The following is an 18,646-nucleotide window of genomic DNA, read 5'->3' as shown; positions in this document are numbered from 1 at the left end:
CTATAATCCTTAATCCTGTTCACTACTCTTAAGATTCCTGCAGGAGGTCAGATGTATCTGAGGATTCGCACGTGAAGAAAGGCGATCCGTTGCCCAGCTAGGTTTATCAATTCTATGAATGCACGGTGTCCATTCTTTTGGACAAAAACTGCACATTCATAAAAAAAAATACTGTTGACAAAATTTAATTCAGTCTATGGATTAGAGGAAAAGAATGACGGAAGACTGTAGGTTTCAACGTTATGTTTACAAGGTCATAAGAGCCACAGCACAAGCTTACATTGAACAAGGATGGGTAAGCAAACTGGCTGTGCCCTTTTCAAAGGACGCAATCTGAAATTCACCTTAGGTAAACAATACAAAACATAAATCCAAATGGTGGGATGGGGATTTGAACATCACTCCCCCTGAATACGAGACCAGTTCTTAATGATTACACCACCACCTCACTCGGAACAACTGGAAGAGAATTACACAGTTTACTAAACCTAAAAAATATTCTACTGTTTTTAGTGGACAAACAGAGTAGGGCCAGTAATCTAGCCTGCCATTGCCAGTAAATATTAGTTACCTGCTAAATACATGTATCTTGAAATATTTTATTAGAGCTATTGTCTTATGATAGGACTGACTTAAATTATTATACACTGTTGTTGTTGTTGTGGTCTTCAGTCCTGAGACTGGTTTGATGCAGCTCTCCATGCTACTCTATCCTGTGCAAGCTTTTTCATCTCCCAGTACCTACTGCAACCTACATCCTTCTGAATCTGCTTAGTGTATTCATCTCTTGGTCTCCCTCTACGATTTTTACCCTCCACGCTGTCCTCCAATACTAAATTGGTGATCCCTTGATGCCTCAGAACATGTCCTACCAACCGATCCCTTCTTCTGGTCAAGTTGTGCCACAAACTTCTCTTCTCCCCAATCCTATTCAATACTTCCTCATTAGTTATGTGATCTACCCATCTAATCTTCAGCATTCTTCTGTAGCACCACATTTCGAAAGCTTCTATTCTCTTCTTGTCCAAACTATTTATCGTCCATGTTTCACTTCCATACATGGCTACACTCCATACGAATACTTTCAGAAATGACTTCCTGACACTTAAATCAATACTATGTAATGAAAAATACCCGGAAACCCCCCAAAACATACATTTTTCATATTGGATGCATTGTGCTGCCACCTACTGCCAGGTACTCCATATCAGTGACCTCAGCAGTCAATAGACATAATCAGAGCAGTATGGGGCACTTCTTGGAACTCACGGACTTCGAACATGGTCAGGTGATTGGGTGTCACTTGTGTCATACGTCTGTATGCGAGATTTCCACACTCCTAAACATCCCTGGGTCCACTGTTTCCAATGTGACAATGAAATGAAAATGTGAAGGGACATGTACAGCACGAAAGTGTACAGGCCGACCTCACCTGTTGACTGACAGAGACCACCGACAGTTGAAGAGTCGTAATGTGTAATAGGCAGACATCTATTCAAGCCATCACACAGGAATTCCAAACTGCATCAGGAACCACTGCAAGTATTATGACAGTTAGGCAAGAGGTGCGAAAATTTGGATTTCATGGTCGATTGACTGCTCATAAGCCGCACATCATGCCGGTAGATGCCAAACAACGCATCGTTTGGTGTAAGGAACATATACATTGGACGATTAAACAGTGGTAAAACGTCGTGTGGAGTGACGAATCACGGTACACAATATGGCGATCCGATGACAGGGTGTGGGTATGGTGAATGCCCGGTGAACGTCATCTGCCAGCATGTGAAGTCCAACAGCAAAATTTGGAGACGGTATTGTTATGGTGTGGTCGTGGTTTTCATGGAGGAGGCTTGCACCCCTTGTTGTCTTGCATGGCATTAACACAGCACAGGCCTACATTGATGTTGTAAGCTCCTTCTTGCTTCCCACTGTTGAAGAGCAATTCAGGGATGGCGATTGCATCCCTCTAATGGACTGGCCTGGACAGAGTCCTGACCTGAATCCTACAGAACACCTCTGGGATGTTTAGCAAACGCCGACTTCATGCCAGGCCTCACCAACCGACACTGATACCTCTCCTCAGTGCAGCACTTCGTGAAGAATGGGCTGCCATTACACAAGAAACCTTCCAGCACCCGATTGAACGTATGCCTGCGAGGGTGGAAGCTGTGATCAAGGTTAAGGGTGGGCCAACACCATATTGAATTCCAGCATTACCGATGCAGGGTGCCACGAACTTTTAAGTCATTTTCAGCCAAGTGTCCAGATACTTTTGATCACATAGTGTATCTTCATCAAAGAGTTGGGTGCACTGATTACTTGGAATGCCTGCTTCACAGCGTATCAAGAATGGAATCTTTCTTTTGCCATGCACTGAATGAAACACTGATATTGTATGTAGGAAAAAAACCAATTCTAACTAGCTGCTCCGCAGGTTCAGTTAGGCTATTTTAGTTTCTTAGTGCTATTTCATGAGTGTATCTTTCTGTTAACACGGAATGGAACTGCTGTAGAAGGTAAAATACACTGACCAGCATGAAAAATGCAACACTTCAATTTCTAACAAAACTTGAAATTTATTTTACATTTATGACACTAATGCACTATATGATGATGGGACATTGGGTACGGTCCCATCTTGAGTGTCAAACAATTAAAAGAGAACAACAATTATAAAAAAAAATAGCAAATTAAGCCAGAGATGCAAACTTCACAGAAATTTGGAATAAGCTCATAAAGATAATGCATGATTGTTTTAATGTTATACACTTCACACTTTACTTCACAGATCTTGGAGGCTATCTCTGAGACCTCTGTTAGCTCCTAAGTATGTATTGCCACCTGTTGCACCAATGACGGCATTCACCCTATCAGGCATGCTCCTGATTAATGTGGTAGTGTCCTGTTGATTAATCATATCCCATTCTTCCAGCAGGGTGTTCCGTAGGTCCTGTAGGGTCTCTCGACGGGCTCTTCTCCCCAGCCAGTCTCAAACATGCTCAATAGGATTCAAGTAAGGGCTTCGAGCAGGCCAGCCCACAGCATGAATCCCTATTTCATCTGCGAACTCTTGCACAACTCTCGCAACATGTGGTTGTGTATTACTGTAAAATCATCACCAATAAATGGAGTGAAAGGCCCAACACGCTCCAGAAGGATTTCCTCCACATACAATGTACATTAAGGCTCCCATGATCCACGAAGACCAAATCCGTTGTTGCAGCTGTATTGATTCCTGCCCACACAATCACAGAACCACCATGGAAAGGTGTTCTGGATGAGAATGTGCAAGGGAAATACCTTTTCCCTGGCATTCTCCAGACCCTCTGTCTTCCGTCAGGTGATCGGAGGCCAAATTGTGACTCATCGGTGAACAACACTTGATCCCAATGTCGTACTGTCCAGCCAAGATGTTCCCTTGTGAAACATAGTCAAGCTGTGCAACACTCTGGTGAGTTCCGGACCCGTAGCAGGTCTCCTGGACTGACGATAACCATTCAAAAAAGACTGGAAGAAGTTATCTCACTAACATCGACCCCTGGATTTGGTGGAGTTGATTTCATGCTTCAATAGCAGTGGTGTGATGGGTGCGAAGAACTTGAAGTTGTGAGAAGTGGTCATCTATCTCCGATCTTGCTCTTCTTGGGCCTGTTTCTGGTCTCCTAGCAAAGCCTCCAGTTTCCTGGTTCTGGAAACCGTGAAGGTCTAGCTGTCAACATTCTGCAACATAATGCACGCTGCAACCATGTTCCACCAAAGCAACAGCTTTCACGGCTTGTTCCGGGCTTAACAGCATGTTTACTCCAGAAAGCTTATTATGACAATCAGAGAAAGATCCTACAAACACGTGTGATTCTAAGGGGGACACTTCAGTGCTACAAAAGTGGGAAAACATTCAGTGATGTGTTTCCCAGGTTGTGGGGGAAACAACAACTGAGGCTAGTACAATAAATAATCAAAACTTCTTTTGTTTGTTCACAAAGCAATGTCAATAACATGTCCTGTATCAAACAATTGTTGTAGTGCTTCATTTTGAGTAAATAGATAATTACACGATGATTACATATCATGTATTGGATGTTGCGGTTTTTGTGTCGGTCAGTGTAGTTACCAATTAAAACAGATGTTTTCTCTCCTTTAATTGATGGACACACTAAAACACACTTTTCTCTCTTTTGCACTTTCCAATGGACTTACGAAATTTGCGTAGTAATTTATGGCTTCACGGACAGTCTGGAGCACATGGTGGCTCACCACTGACTACTAATGTTGAACTGTTTAGGTGCATAACACAGTGCGGAGAGGCTGGACATCAAGCGATTTGTGAATGCAAGCATTGGTGGTTGTTGACACTGGTGTCATCATCCTTGTTGTCCCACTGCTGAGAACTTGAGCAATTCTACTGAACCGTAAGACAGATATTGTTGAACTTTAAGCTTTCTACCTACTGATGAAAGTAATCAGTTTGCTTAACAATTTCTACCACTTCTCTATACAACCTGTAGCAGAACCAATTGTGGGTGGCAGAACTTGCATTTTCTCAAATAAAATCTTGTCTTCCTGGTTGCAAAGTGCATTACACTACAGTTGATTAACCAGTTTATCCTCAACAATACTTGCCTTTGTGCTCCTCTACACACTATTCCACCTTCCACATTGTGATACACTTGTACACTCATCCACAACTACATCGTACCTAGCTGAGCAGACAGTCATGAATCTTCTTTGTGGGTCTTATATATTACACTAATGTTCTGTTTCTTAAAGAAGGTGCCCTCCACAGACGGGGATAAAGTGTTGGGTTCTCTACCAGATCCCAGAAGACCACAGCATAATAGCCCAGGGGAATTTTAGCAATTTTAACTTTTCCATGCTGAAACTGTATCTTCTGTATAACAGAACTGTTACTCAGTGTGGGAATGTGGATAAATGGCTGCGAGCAATTCTACACCTAATACAGTTATCTCAAAATTTAGAGCATTTAGAGCAAAAGTACTAGCAGTACAAATTGTTCAAAGAGAGTGACCATTGCTAAAAATTAAATGTTCAATGACTGTAAATACTACTTGGAGGGCGAAACCACGGTAGTATCATTATACGTCACTTACACAATTTTTTTATCCATGAACATTGTTTCATTAAGTACAAAAGGCAGAAAATATATAATTATGTTAATGCAAAAGCAGGTGCAAATTAACATTGTTAACATAGGAAATCTGAAGGATACGATTAAAATATGTTGTAAATGGTGAAAAAAGTTAATTCCAGGAATGCAAAAGTGGAATTATAATGTATTACTGCTAAACAACTTAAAAGTAACCCTTATCTTTGAAACAACAATGTTCAGGAATGTGTTGAGCCCAAATTTAGAGAGGGTCTAAGGACAATTAGTGCAGCTCTTAAAATGTGAAGCCGACACAGGAAGCAAAAAGGTGGCTGGAGATATTTAGTCCTTATCAACAGTACAGTGAACTTCAAACAACATCTTTGCATTTTATTATCTCAATAGTTCCTGACGTGGGAGTGCCAGTAACATATAAATAGTAAATAAAATCATTAAAAACATACTTAAAGAGTTTATAGTGCAAACACATGAATGTATCACCTGTAGACATTGCCTCATGATGCAGGTCTGCTTGGCTCTGCCAGGTCCACCAAATTTAACCATATCCAAACAAAATGTACATTCTCCACAATCAGACCGCTGGCACGCCTCACAACGTTTACACCTTGTTCGCCTTCGTCGGGGTCCACTATTCTGTCCCGCAGCTCCTTTTCCACCCCACGATGCACGACCCAGCTTGTGTTTTGGACCTGGGCCACCCAAAGATGCACGGTTACCAGAGTTCCGTGCCAGTGGTATTCTCCCAGGTATTCGATCCTGTTAACAAAATTCTTGTGTTACTCCAACAATGAAATTACAGAGTAATGAATAATATCTTGCACTTTTCAAATGGGATGTGGTTACTTCAGGCTAAGTAGTTATGAGTGGCCAAGGTGTAGTTTTTAGGTAACTTTCTTTTAAGATAGCTCTCACAAATACTTTATGCTTGTGGCAAAAAGTCATCTGTTTATGTTCCAGAAACTTATCTGTTACCCACAACTAACTCTATGAGTGTCTTCCAACAACACAACTATCACCTAACTACTCAATCTATATGTCTGAATAAACCAAATGATTGCCAGCTATTTATAAACTTTTGATGGTGTAAATAAAGGATTATTGCAGGTTATAAATGCAAATGAATACTTTCAGAATACTGAGCCACAAATGCTGCCAACTATCTTCAGGAGAAATGTCAGTGCTGTCGTTAGACAAATGTTTTGTTAACTAGTGGTTGCTTCCTCTGGGAGGAGCGAGAGGTAAAGGGTAAATTGGAGAAGGTTATGAAGGTCTGTGCAACGAGTCTTTTCTTTTTGACTTTGCTGAATAAATCCCCCACTCCTCCCCAAGGAAGGTTGGTTTCTGGGGTTAAAGGGACCAGACTGCTACGGTCATCGGTCCCTCCCCAAGGAAGGAACTATTAGTTATGAAAGCTAGGATCATATACATACTTTTAAATGTGACTATTGGCAATATTGATATTTTACGTGAAAGTACAGACTAGCCAGGAATTTTGTATCACAAAATTAATATTTATCTAAAAACAAAGATGATGTAACTTACCAAACGAAAGTGTTGGTATGTTGATAGAAACACTAACAAACACACACACAAAATTCAAGCTTTCGCAACCCACGGTTGCTTCATCAGGAAAGAGGGAAGGAGAGGGAAAGACGAAAGGATGTGGGTTTTAAGGGAGAGGGTAAGGAGTCATTCCAATCCCGGGAGCGGAAAGACTTACCTTAGGGGGAAAAAGGGACAGGTATACACCCGCGCGCGCTTACACACACACACACACACACACACACACACACACACACACACACACACACACACACACACACACACATATATCCATCTGCACATATACAGACACAAGCAGACATATGTAAAGGCAAAGAGTTTGGGCAGAGATGTCAGTCCATGCGGAAGTACAGAGGCAAAGACGTTGTTGAATGACAGGTGATGTATGAGCGGTGGCAATTAGAAATTAGCTGATGTTGAGGCCTGGTGGAAAACGGGAAGAGAGGATATATTGAAGGGCAAGTTCCCATTTCCGGAGTTCTGATAGGTTGGTGCTAGTGGGAAGTATCCCGATAACCCGGACGGTGTAACACTGTGCCAAGATGTGCTGGCCGTGCACCAAGGCATGTTTAGCCACAGGGTGATCCTCATTACCAACAAACTCTGTCTGCCTGTGTCCATTCATGCGAATGGACAGTTTGTTGCTGGTCATTCCCACATAGAAATCTTCACAATTTAGGCAGGTCAGTTCGTAAATCAAGTGGGTGCTTTCACACGTGGCTCTGCCTTTGATCGTGTACACCTTCCGAGTTACAGGACTGGAGTAGGTGGTGGTGGGAGGGTGCATGGGACAGGTTTTACACCGGGGGCAGTTACAAGGGTAGTAGCCAGAGAGTAGGTAAGGTGATTTGGGGATTTCATAGGGATGAACCAAGAGGTTACGAAGGTTAGGTGGACAGCGGAAAGGCACTCTTGGTGGAGTGGGGGGGATTTCATGAAGGATGGATCTCATTTCAGGGCAGGATTCGAGGAAGTCGTATCCCTGCTGGAGGGTCACATTCAGAGTCTGATCCAGTCCCGGAAAGTATCCTGTCACAAGTGGGGCACTTTTGGGGTTCTTCTGTGAGAGGTTCTGGGTTTGAGGGATGAGGAAGTGGCTCTGGTTATTTGCTTTTGTACCAGGTTGGGAGGGTAGTTGCGGGATGCAAAAGCTGTTTTCAGGTGGTTGGTGTAATGGTTCAGGGATTCAGGACTGGAGCAGATTCGTTTGCCATGAAGACCTAGGCTGTAGGGAAGGGACCGTTCGATATGAAACGGGTGGCAGCTGTCATAATGGAGGTACTGTTGCTTGTTGGTGGGTTTGATGTGGACGGTTGTGTGAAGCTGGCCATTGGACAGATGGAGGTCAACATCAAGGAAAGTGGCATGGGATTTGGAGTAGGACCAGGTGAATCTCATGGAACCAAAGGAGTTGAGGTTGGAGAGGAAATTCTGGAGTTCTTCTTCACTGTGAGTCCAGATCATGAAAATGTCATCAATAAATCTGTACCAAACTTTGGGTTGGCAGGCTTGGGTAACCAAGAAGGCTTCCTTTAAGCAACCCATAAATAGGTTGGCGTACGAGGGGGCCATCCTGGTACCCATGGCTGTTCCCTTTAATTGTTGGTATGTCTGGCCTTCAAAAGTGAAGAAGTTGTGAGTCAGGATGAAGCTGGCTAAGGTAATGAGGAACAAGGTTTTAGGTAGGGTGGCAGGTGATCGGCGTGAAAGTAAGTGCTCCATCGCAGCCAGGCCCTAGACGTGCGGAATATTTGTGTATAAGGAAGTGTTGTTTGTTGGTAATGAGGATCACCCTGTGGCTAAACATGCCTTGGTGCATGGCCAGCACATCTTGGCACAGTGTTACACCGTCCGGGTTATCTGGATACTTCCCACTAACACCAACCTATCAGAACTCCGGAGATGGGAACTTGCCCTTCAATATATCCTCTCTTCCCGTTACCCACCAGACCTCAACCTCTGCTAATTTTAAATTGCCGCCTCTCGTACATCACTTGTCACTCAACAACATCTTTGCCTCTGTACTTCCGCCTGGACTGACATCTCTGCCCAAACTCTTTGCCTTTACATATGTCTGCTTGTGTCTGCATATGTGCGGATGTGTGTGTGTGTGTGTGTGTGTGTGTGTGTGTGTGTGTGTGTGTGTGTGTGTGTGTGTGTGTGCACGTGCGCGTTCACGCGAGCGAGAGTGTATACCTGTCCCTTTTCCCCCCTAAGGTAAGTCTTTCCGCTCCCGGGATTGGAATGACTCCTTACCCTCTCCCTTAAAACCCACATCCATTCGTCTTTCCCTCTCCTTCCCTCTTTCCTGATGAAGCAACCGTAGGTTGCGAAAGCTTGAATTTTTTGTGTGTGTGTGTTTGTTAGTGTCTGTATCAACATACCAACGCTATCGTTTGGTAAGTTACATCATATATTTATATAGGTGATATAACAATTAGTATTACTGATAAGAAATACTTAAAACAGATCACAGCACACTGGTTTCAAGAATAAAAAGTACTTACACAGGATAAATCATCAAACATATTCGAGGAGCAATACTACGTAAACCGTCTTTTTATTATTCAGATAGACAAATAGTGGTTGTTTTATTTGCATATTGTCCTATCTGGTATGTATTTCATACATTCACTTGAATATGAATGCATGGCCACACCAGCGCAGAATTGGCGATTGCAAACCAGCCAATATCAGCCATTGTGGCTGATTATCATCTTTCTAAAGATTTGATTTGGCTATATATATATATATATATATATATATATATATGTGTGTGTGTGAGAGAGAGAGAGAGAGAGATTAGGGGAAGTTAAAAATTGGAGACTGGGGAAGGGGGAAAGGAGTTAGCAGGTTAAAAATGACAAGAGTGATCCTTCCACCATAAGAAGAAGGGGTGCAGATATAAAGGAAAAATTACAGACAGAGTAGGATGTAAAAGGCAGTACATTAGTACGCAATGTGCTATTTCTAAATCTGACATGATGGAAAGAGTACATTGAGAAGAACGAACAGATTATTGTTACACATTTATAGCCACCACCAAATAGGCAGAATACATAAAAGGACATAAGAAAACTCCCCATTTCTGATGTATCCATTACCAAACTGCTGAGCTGCCATCTAATGTAGGACTCAACTAGAACCGAGTGCCTTATACACTATGTGGCCATTTGAATCCCCCTCCCCATCAACACTAGTTGTTCTGAATTCCAGAGACAGGACTTTGCTCTCAAACTTATCCACTCATCCCAAACACCCTCCTGGACTACTCTTTCATTGTTAGAAATGTATGCTTTATTTTTTGCTTATTTATTTTTAACCTCACAATTGCTAGTGCTCCTGTCCCCACCTTTTCTCCTCTTTTTCCTTTATTCAGGGGATATACATGGACAAAAATTTCCTGGATTACCTGGTTAAAAATACACTTTTTATGGGGTGAAAATACACTGGTGGAAGTGCATTTTTCTGTTTTACGTGACAATATACTTTCCCTAGGAGCTGTAAAACTTATCAATCCTTTGAATGGCAAAGGCTTTATTCACCAGCATACAACATCCCAGCACTTTAGGAAATGAAACTCAGCACAAAACAATGCTTTTCGGAAAGATCTTTGATGTGTGGCAACATTTACAAGGCATATTTTCGTATTACAGACCTATAACCACCAATTCCACCAAATACAGCATGGTAGCTTCCAAAGCACTGAAACTGAGATGAGACCTTAGTTTCTCCCAGCACATGCAATGTTTGAGTAACTTACGGGAATGCAGCTGGGTGGTGATTTCAACAACCATTGAAATTTCAACAGGAGCACACCCTGCATTTTCAAAGCAAAACTGCAGCAAGTAGGTGCTGTGCAAGCCAATTTAAACATAGCATACACACACACACCCGAGAAAACACTAGTGCCATCACAAACCTAAGACGACTGAAGTCAGAAGTTATCAATAGTGAAATTAATAATTATCGGGTGAGGTAGCATAAAGTCTGTCCCTCTGTTTTTCAAAAAGTGAGAGAGTGGGATACCATGCAGAATTTGTTTTTGTTTAAATTATAACTTCTACAACTGTCATCTTTGGTTTGGTTTGTGATGGCACTAGTGTTTTTTGCTCCAGTTTTGCCTTGAAAATGGCAGGGTGTGTTGCTGTCAGTATACCGGCAGTTGTCGACAATATCGCTTGGCTGCATCTCATCAGTCAATGAAAGTAGACATACAGAGCGTAGGACATGTGATGTAGTCGGCCTACAGCAACATCACTGTTAAGTAGTGCGATCACACACATAGGAAAACTTAATGGTTTAAATTAATACACACACAGTATAGCTACACGAAAAGCTAAGCTTTCACATGTAATATTAGTATTTTTTAGCGTTTGTTACTTATTAAGATATATCAAACACAAATGTGCCAGTAAAATTTTAAATACGAGAGTAAATGGCTGGTCTTCAGGGTGTGAAATTTTCTAAGCGGCTAGTCCTTGAAGTGTTGAACTTTGAATGAAGTCAAATGCTCTATAATTTAAGAAATTCTTTGCTATCTCCGTCCTACAGCAATTGACACATTTTGGTGTCAGCAGATGCGTCAGTGTGCACAGTGTTCTGTTGTTCTAAGTGGCACATGCTCTTTGCCACTAAAGTTTTATTTTGGCATCATTAACTTGTTTATATTTCATTGCTGCTGTATTATACTGCAGAAGAGGGCTAAAGTAAAGTTCTTAGTTAAGAGTATCAGAAAACTACAAAAATTTAAATGAAAACTGAAACACTGAAAATTCCTGGAATTTTAAAAATCCTGAGTGTCCCTTGGCGTATACATCATGTTCTTTCTCTCCATTTCCTCCTCCTCCACTGATCCGTCCACACTCCTCTCACTGCCCCTTCCACCATCTCCGTACTGAAACTGACACTTTACACTAGAACCTCACTTAACATGCATAACGAGCAAAAAAAATTGTAAAAAGATGACTTAATGTTTCGCATAATGATTGACAATGATTTAAGAAGATTATCTTGGATGATGTCAAAAGGTTGCTCTTTATAAGGATAAATGAAAAACAATTACAAAGCACCTCTATTAATAACATGATTTGTGAGAGGCGAGAATGATTTTCACCGACCTCGTTAAGACGACGCCAGGATCAGCGGCCAAAGAAGTGTTTAAGGGAAGCTGTGGGTGGTTTAAGAAGTTTAAGAGAAGAATTGGCATCCACAGCATTGTGAGGCACAATGCAGTAGCCAGCTCAGACACAAAGGCAGCAGGAACTTCATCAGCAACTTCAAGATACTCTTAGATTCTGAGGGTTATCTGTCGCAACAGGTTTTTAATTTTGATGAGACAGGTCTATTCTGGAGAAAGATGCCAAAGCATAATTTTATAACAGCAGAGGAGAATGCATTTCCTGATCACAGGCTAATGAAAGACCGTCCCACAATGTTATTTTGACGCGATCTTTTTTGTGACTGGATCAATGAAGTGTTTGATGCTTTTGTAAAAAAAATATTTGCTCGAGATTAATCTGCCACGCCATGTCTTGCATCTTACGGACAATGCTCCCGCCCATTCTCCCGGCCTACAAGACAATCTCTTTAAGAATTTCAAGATTCAATTTATGTCTCCAGCATCACTCCGTTACTCCAGCCTATGGACCAGCAGATTATTTCTAACTTTAAGTAGCTCTACACTGCATCACTCTTCGAGCACTGGTTTGAGATGACACGCTACCGAACTCACTCTCAGAGAGTTTTGGAAATATCACTTCAACATTGTCGCCTGCATGAAGATGATCGAAAAAGCGTAGGAAGAGATTACCAAGAGAACAGTCACTTCTGCTTCGAAGAAGCTTTGGTCGGAATGCACTGTCAAATGTGACTGAGGCGTTTTAGTCAGTACTTGTGGAGCCTGTAGTCAATGAGAGTGTGTGGCAAAGAGTATGGGACTAGAAGTTAGTAACAATGATATCAATGAGCTTATGGAAGATCACAGCCAAGAAATGACCACTGAAGAGCTTAAGCAGTTTAAGTGTGTTTCACACCAGGAAGTTGTGAAGAAGAGTTCAGAGGAAGAGGAGGAGGAGGAGGAGGAGGAGGAGGAGGTGGAGGAGCAGGAGGAGGAGGAGAGGGCAGTAACAGCAAAACAGCAATCTTCTGGCACAATAAGAGAAGTGCTGAAAGCATGGGAATCGATTGCATCGTACACTACTACACTACCACACGCACTACAGTAACATTTTTAGCAAGTGTTGAAGTGTCGGCAGAAACAAGTGACTATAGATAGCTTCCTAGTAAAAAATAATTAGTTATGTAGTGTGAATAATTGAGTACATAATACTCTAAGTACAATTTTCTTTCAATAAATGGCATGAATATGATAGAACTTTTAGTACTTTTTCTGCATGGGATGCATTATCGTACTTTACATTAATTTACATAGGATAAATTGTTTCGCTTAACGAGTGTTTCACACTATGAGTAAAATTCTGGAACAAATTATGCTTGCTATGTGACGTTTTATGGTAATTGATATAAATTTTCTATTCTTCACAGGATGGAATTGACACTCACTGCTACCACGATTGCGATTCAAATCAAGAAGTGCTGTTGACATCATTGCTGAGTGGGGTTGCCTCCTGTCATGTACAAGGCTGTTACAACATTTCAATGAGGAGTTCTATTTTCAAAGGAAAGTCGCTACTCACCGTATAGCGGAGATGCTGAGTCGCCGATAGTAACAACAAAATGACTGTCACAAACATGGCTATCGGCCAGTAATGCCTTCATCAGAATTAGATGACAAACACACACACACACACACACACACACACACACACACACACACACACAAACGCAATTCGCACACATGGCGTAAGCCTTACTGGCCGAAAGCTTCATTTGACAGTCTTCTATGGTGAGTGGCAACTTTCCTTTCCACAATAATTTCAATAAAGAAGCTCATCAACACAGTACTCTTGTTACCACACATATTTTAAACTTTGAGTATTGAATATTTGTTAAATACTGTCCTGCAGCATCAATACATTGTAAAACATATTTGTTATATATGTATTCCATCAGAGCTGAAATTCATGCTTTATTATGTTATTTTATTTTTTCACTATTACCTTTGAGCAGGATTCATTTACAAGCAACATTTGCATAATACTGGATCTCACAGGCAGCACACTGGAATGAACATTGCATTCACAGTGCCTATTTACAATACTAAAGTATGTTCTATTGCTTAGTAGCTAAGGTTGCCAATGGACAGAAAAATTCTGTTTCAACTCTTAAGTCATCAGACTTCCATAGATTCCTTCAAGCCCACAAAAGTGTAAAGTTACATTGTGTTTATAGTAAATATACATTTGTTGGTTGTTTACTTACATCTTGGGAGTCTTAAATGTTATTTGCTCACAATGGCATTTTGCCTTGTCATATTTATGATGTATCTAAACAACTGTCTTTTTATTCATCTATTTGTAAGTCAAGTCTGTTGTTGAATTTTATTACCTTTGAGGAAAATTAATTCTGATTTATGTAAAATTTAGGTTTGTCTTTCATTCTGAATTATGTATCCACCAAGAAGGATCTTGCCCAAGTACTCAACATATTTTTTGTTTCTAAGTTTGATTTGTTCATTTAAAAATATTACTTCGTTTTGTCAAATGTGTGTGGATCTACTCAAATGTTCACATAGCTCCCCTTTCCCAATTGACGAAGCACTCAAAGATCACTGCTACGTCTACTGTAGAGTGCCATTCTTCTTTAGGATACATATTGAATGTGGAGTGGTTGTTTTCACTTTTGTTACGTATTCTTTGTATCTAATATTAAATTTTCACCCTGCTTATCCATTACACATGACAATTGCTGTAATTAATTTTATACATTGTTGACTTGTAATTTAGAATTATGGCTATTCTGTGCACTTTGTTCAATCATACTACATTTTCTGTGCAATAGTTAATTTTAAGATTGGTATTACAAAATGAGTAACTTAGTTTTTGAGAAGTATTCTCTGCAGACATGGAAAAATATACTACCATAAGAAAGATATGTGGAACACCCATATTAAAGTGCATTTCATAAAATCCTCAAAACAGCTCAGTGTGTTAGAATTTTTCTTCATATTTAATACTGTGCCTAATTATGAAACATCCTGTTTGGTTATCAGTGACATTACTGTAGATTATATTTACGTAGAAGACTACAACCAGACCACAATGGTCCTACCTACTTATTAAAGGTACATTCCAATGTTCTCATTCAGCATAATTTGATCTTGGAGTATGACCACCAATTGTTCAAAAGATTGGTTTTGAAATCAAAAAACATAAACAGCAGGCTACTCTTAAATACCACAATAAATTTCACAAACAAACCCATATAATTATTCTGCAGGGCCCTGCAAGTTTTGATGCCTTTCTTCTCTCTCCAAATCACCTTTCTGCTGACTTTTTTTATTCGCTATTTACATACACTTGTCGAGTGTAAATCAAGCTGATGAAACAAAACCTCTTGAACCTTGTGTGCACTGATAAGTATCTTTCAGCCCACAATGAAACAATTCCTGTTGTTTATTTATGCAATACTCACTTGGCACAATTACTATAATGGTACAATTTTCATTGACTGAAATGGTGCATTCACAAATGTCTATCTTCTTCACGTACATCAAGCAGTTCACAAACAGCCAATTTCAGTTTATTGCCATCATCAGATCTGTTACAAAGTAAGGTGTATACCTACATGTACAGAATGTTTGCCTTTGACATACTTATCAGACTACTACTAATGGTATGTATGGCAGTCAGCAATGTTATATGTATTCTTAGATTTTCTGTATATTTTGGCCTGGGCCAATTGAAATTATTTTTGTCACTTTAGTGTTTCTTCTATTTTGTAAGAGATCTGATGACAGTAGCATGCAAAAACTGGCCATAGTGAATTGTGTAGTATAGGTGATCAAGATGGACATTTATAAATAAAATACCGGACACTGGAGCAAACTCTTTTACAGACCTTTATGTCATTAACTGGTGAAATGGTTTAAGTAAAGAAAATCACTGAATTACAATCTGAGTGCATATTATTTTAACTCCATACGCAAGTTAATCTGTAGATAAATCAATAATGTATTTATTTTAAATGCAATTGTTTCCAACGCCCAAACATGAGAAGTATAAAATGACACACAGAACCAGAACATAAGTGAAAGTGAGCCCTAAATTTTCATTCATGATGTTGACAAGTTATAATATTAAGAATTATTACTCACCTTAAAGCTATCATCAGGCCTCTGTAGAATGCACTTTCCAGTAACAGCAGCTTCAGGATTGTCATTCCTATGCCTTTCAACAAGAGTCCTCACATCTTTAATTAATGCAATAGGATCCCTTATCAGTTCAGGCACATTCTTTTTATTCGTAGGTAACGAATGCAGGAACATTACAATTGCCTTCAGACCATGGAGCTCCTAAAAAAATGGAAAATTGCCACAAATTCTCAATCAACCACAGCAAAACCCTCGCACATTACGGAGACATAATGCTAATGACAAACAGAGAGAGACTTCAGTAGTTTCTTTCAAATTCTCATCTAAAGTGTGCCTAATTACTTCAGTCATTTATTCCAAATATCCAATGCGGGAAATAATACAAAAATGTTCTTGGTGATATAGGTGACATGAATATTTAGTGCAATCATAGCACTATTATATTATTATATTAGTTTAATCACACTGAGATATGAAGCCACGACATCTTGATGCATCCTGATCAATGTGTCACAAAAACTTGCAAGAGACAAGACAGCAATTACCAAGTAGGGAGCCTACCAAATCAGTTCACTCTGTTCAACAATGTAATACAAAAGGCAGCAGATAGCAGCACTCAAGTAAACGCCATACTCCTCGACTTCCTGATTGTATTCTATCCAGTTAATAACTGTAACCTGGTGAACAAAACACATTGTTGTAAAATACGAGGACAAGTTCGTAGTTGGATTGATTAATGTTATAGCAGATAGCAGTTCATATTTTTCAGTTTCACAAGAGCAGAGCAAATAATGAAAGAAATGATAAACAACAGAAGAAATCATGGGGTCCACCAAAGACTGAATCCCACACATCCGATTTTTGTTGACCGACATTTAGTCATCAAGCCACGCTGCTTTCTAGCAATAATTCCAATGCATCTTGTATATAGCTTCTTCTTTTTTTTAAAAAAAAATCAGAGGTTATGGAAAAATTAATCACATACCAACTCGCAGAACAGAATAATTTTAACATTCCTTGAATATCACATACATGGTAAGTTTGGACTACAGTATAACTGAACTTCCTCGCAGTCTTTAATTGAGGGCCAGATTAGGGCTTCAAATTTTTCACAAAATGTTCTGACCAATTGCGCTATTGGAGAATGACTCAAAAAGCAAAATCACAGCATTGGTGAGTAGTATACGGATAGCTCACTGCCAGCAATAGGTAATGGTCTACATTCAATTCCTAGACCAGCAAAATGTTTTCAGTCTGTCAGTTTTGAAAGAGCGTACACTCCACTCATTCTAGATAAAATACAAATCTATACTACATCAAGATTAACAGCACAATCAAGAACCGCATTTTGATTGCACCTTACATCATGAAGTCGCTGAGGTTCGCAAAAAAAAAAGTTTCCAGAATGACAGGTACAATCATGTGACAAGCAGTGTTCTGCTAGTCTTACATCTACATACATACTCCACTAGCCAACGTATGGTATATGGTGGAGAGTACCATGCACCACCATATCATTCCCTTTCCTATCCCACTTGCAAGTGGAGTGAGGTGTCAACTGTCTATACGCCTCTGTAAGAGCCCAATTTCTCTAAGCTCGTCTTTGTAGTCCTTTCGTGAAACGTAAATTGGCGGCAGTAGAATCGTCCTGCAGACAGCTGCAAATGCCTGTTCTCCAAATTTTCTCAGTGTTTCGCAAAAAGAATGTTGTTTTCCCCGCATGGATTCCCATTCGATTCACAATGGATTTGCATGTTGATGGGATCTAACTACAACATGGTCACAGGCCACCTGCACAACTTTGTGCATCTTAAGTGGATAGTAGGCCGCTGTGGCCGAGCGGTTCTAGGCGCTTCAGTCCGGAACCGCGCTGCTGCCATGGTGGCAGGTTCGAATCCTGCCTCGGGCATGGATGTGTGTGATGTGCTCAGGTTAGTTAGGTTTAAGTAGTTCTAAGTCTAGGGGACTGATGACCTCAGATGTTAAGTCCCATAGTGCTTGGAGCCATTTGATTTAAGTGGAAAGTACATCAAAAGAGCATTTCATTTGTGCCAAGATAGGGTGGTTTTTATGAATACTCTGAATCTCGGTTGTACTGAAAAAACTCCTGAAGTGTTCCTCTATTAACAATTAACTGTGACCCCGGCACCTGTACCATGTTTGACACGTATTTTATCAATTTCACTTGGTTGAATATTGTGTTTCCAATGCAGAAAAGGTGGACCTTTACACTTAATGTCCTGTTGTGCCACTGGTTTTCTTTTCTTTGCACCACGGCATCGAAGAAAAGAGGGCCTATCTTTTCTTCTATATAGTCCACTGCCATTGGAAATCTTATTTTAGTCAACACATAAAATAAGGGAAAGGCAATCACTCCTCTACAGATGACTGATGTGTGGAGAATAGAAACACATAACAGAGAACTGTATTCACACTGACTTTGTAGCTCTGCTTTCTGACACAGTGCAACATACAGTATAACGCCACTTTAACGTTCTCGGAATTAACGTTTTCCCACCGTTTACGACATTTATCATAATTCCCATCAAATTTCCTATGCCCATAAAATGTTCATTTTCACCAATTTTGCGTTCAACATATTTAGAATTTTCCCATGATTTACGCATTACAAAAAATGTTTGTGGAGAAAATAATACGCTGGCATGATGTTGGCCGTCCAG

At 40.2% G+C, this 18,646-nt stretch overlaps 1 protein-coding gene across 1 annotated transcript in view; it reads right to left on the bottom strand.

The window, feature by feature from the left end:
- LOC124712097 (jmjC domain-containing histone demethylation protein 1) overlaps window positions 1–18,646 on the bottom strand; it is a 126,208-nt gene that overhangs the window by 88,755 nt on the left and 18,807 nt on the right. Inside the window, exons 8-9 of the mRNA XM_047242394.1 lie at window positions 15,969–16,166; window positions 5,609–5,884 (exon numbers count right to left, since the gene is read on the bottom strand). Of these exons, the coding sequence (XP_047098350.1) occupies window positions 5,609–5,884; window positions 15,969–16,166 (474 nt within the window). The remainder of the gene's footprint in view (window positions 1–5,608; window positions 5,885–15,968; window positions 16,167–18,646) is intronic.

This window comes from Schistocerca piceifrons, chromosome 8 (assembly GCF_021461385.2).
Source record: "Schistocerca piceifrons isolate TAMUIC-IGC-003096 chromosome 8, iqSchPice1.1, whole genome shotgun sequence".
Lineage (NCBI taxonomy): Eukaryota > Metazoa > Arthropoda > Insecta > Orthoptera > Acrididae > Schistocerca > Schistocerca piceifrons.
This window is presented reverse-complemented; position numbering and strand designations above follow the sequence as displayed.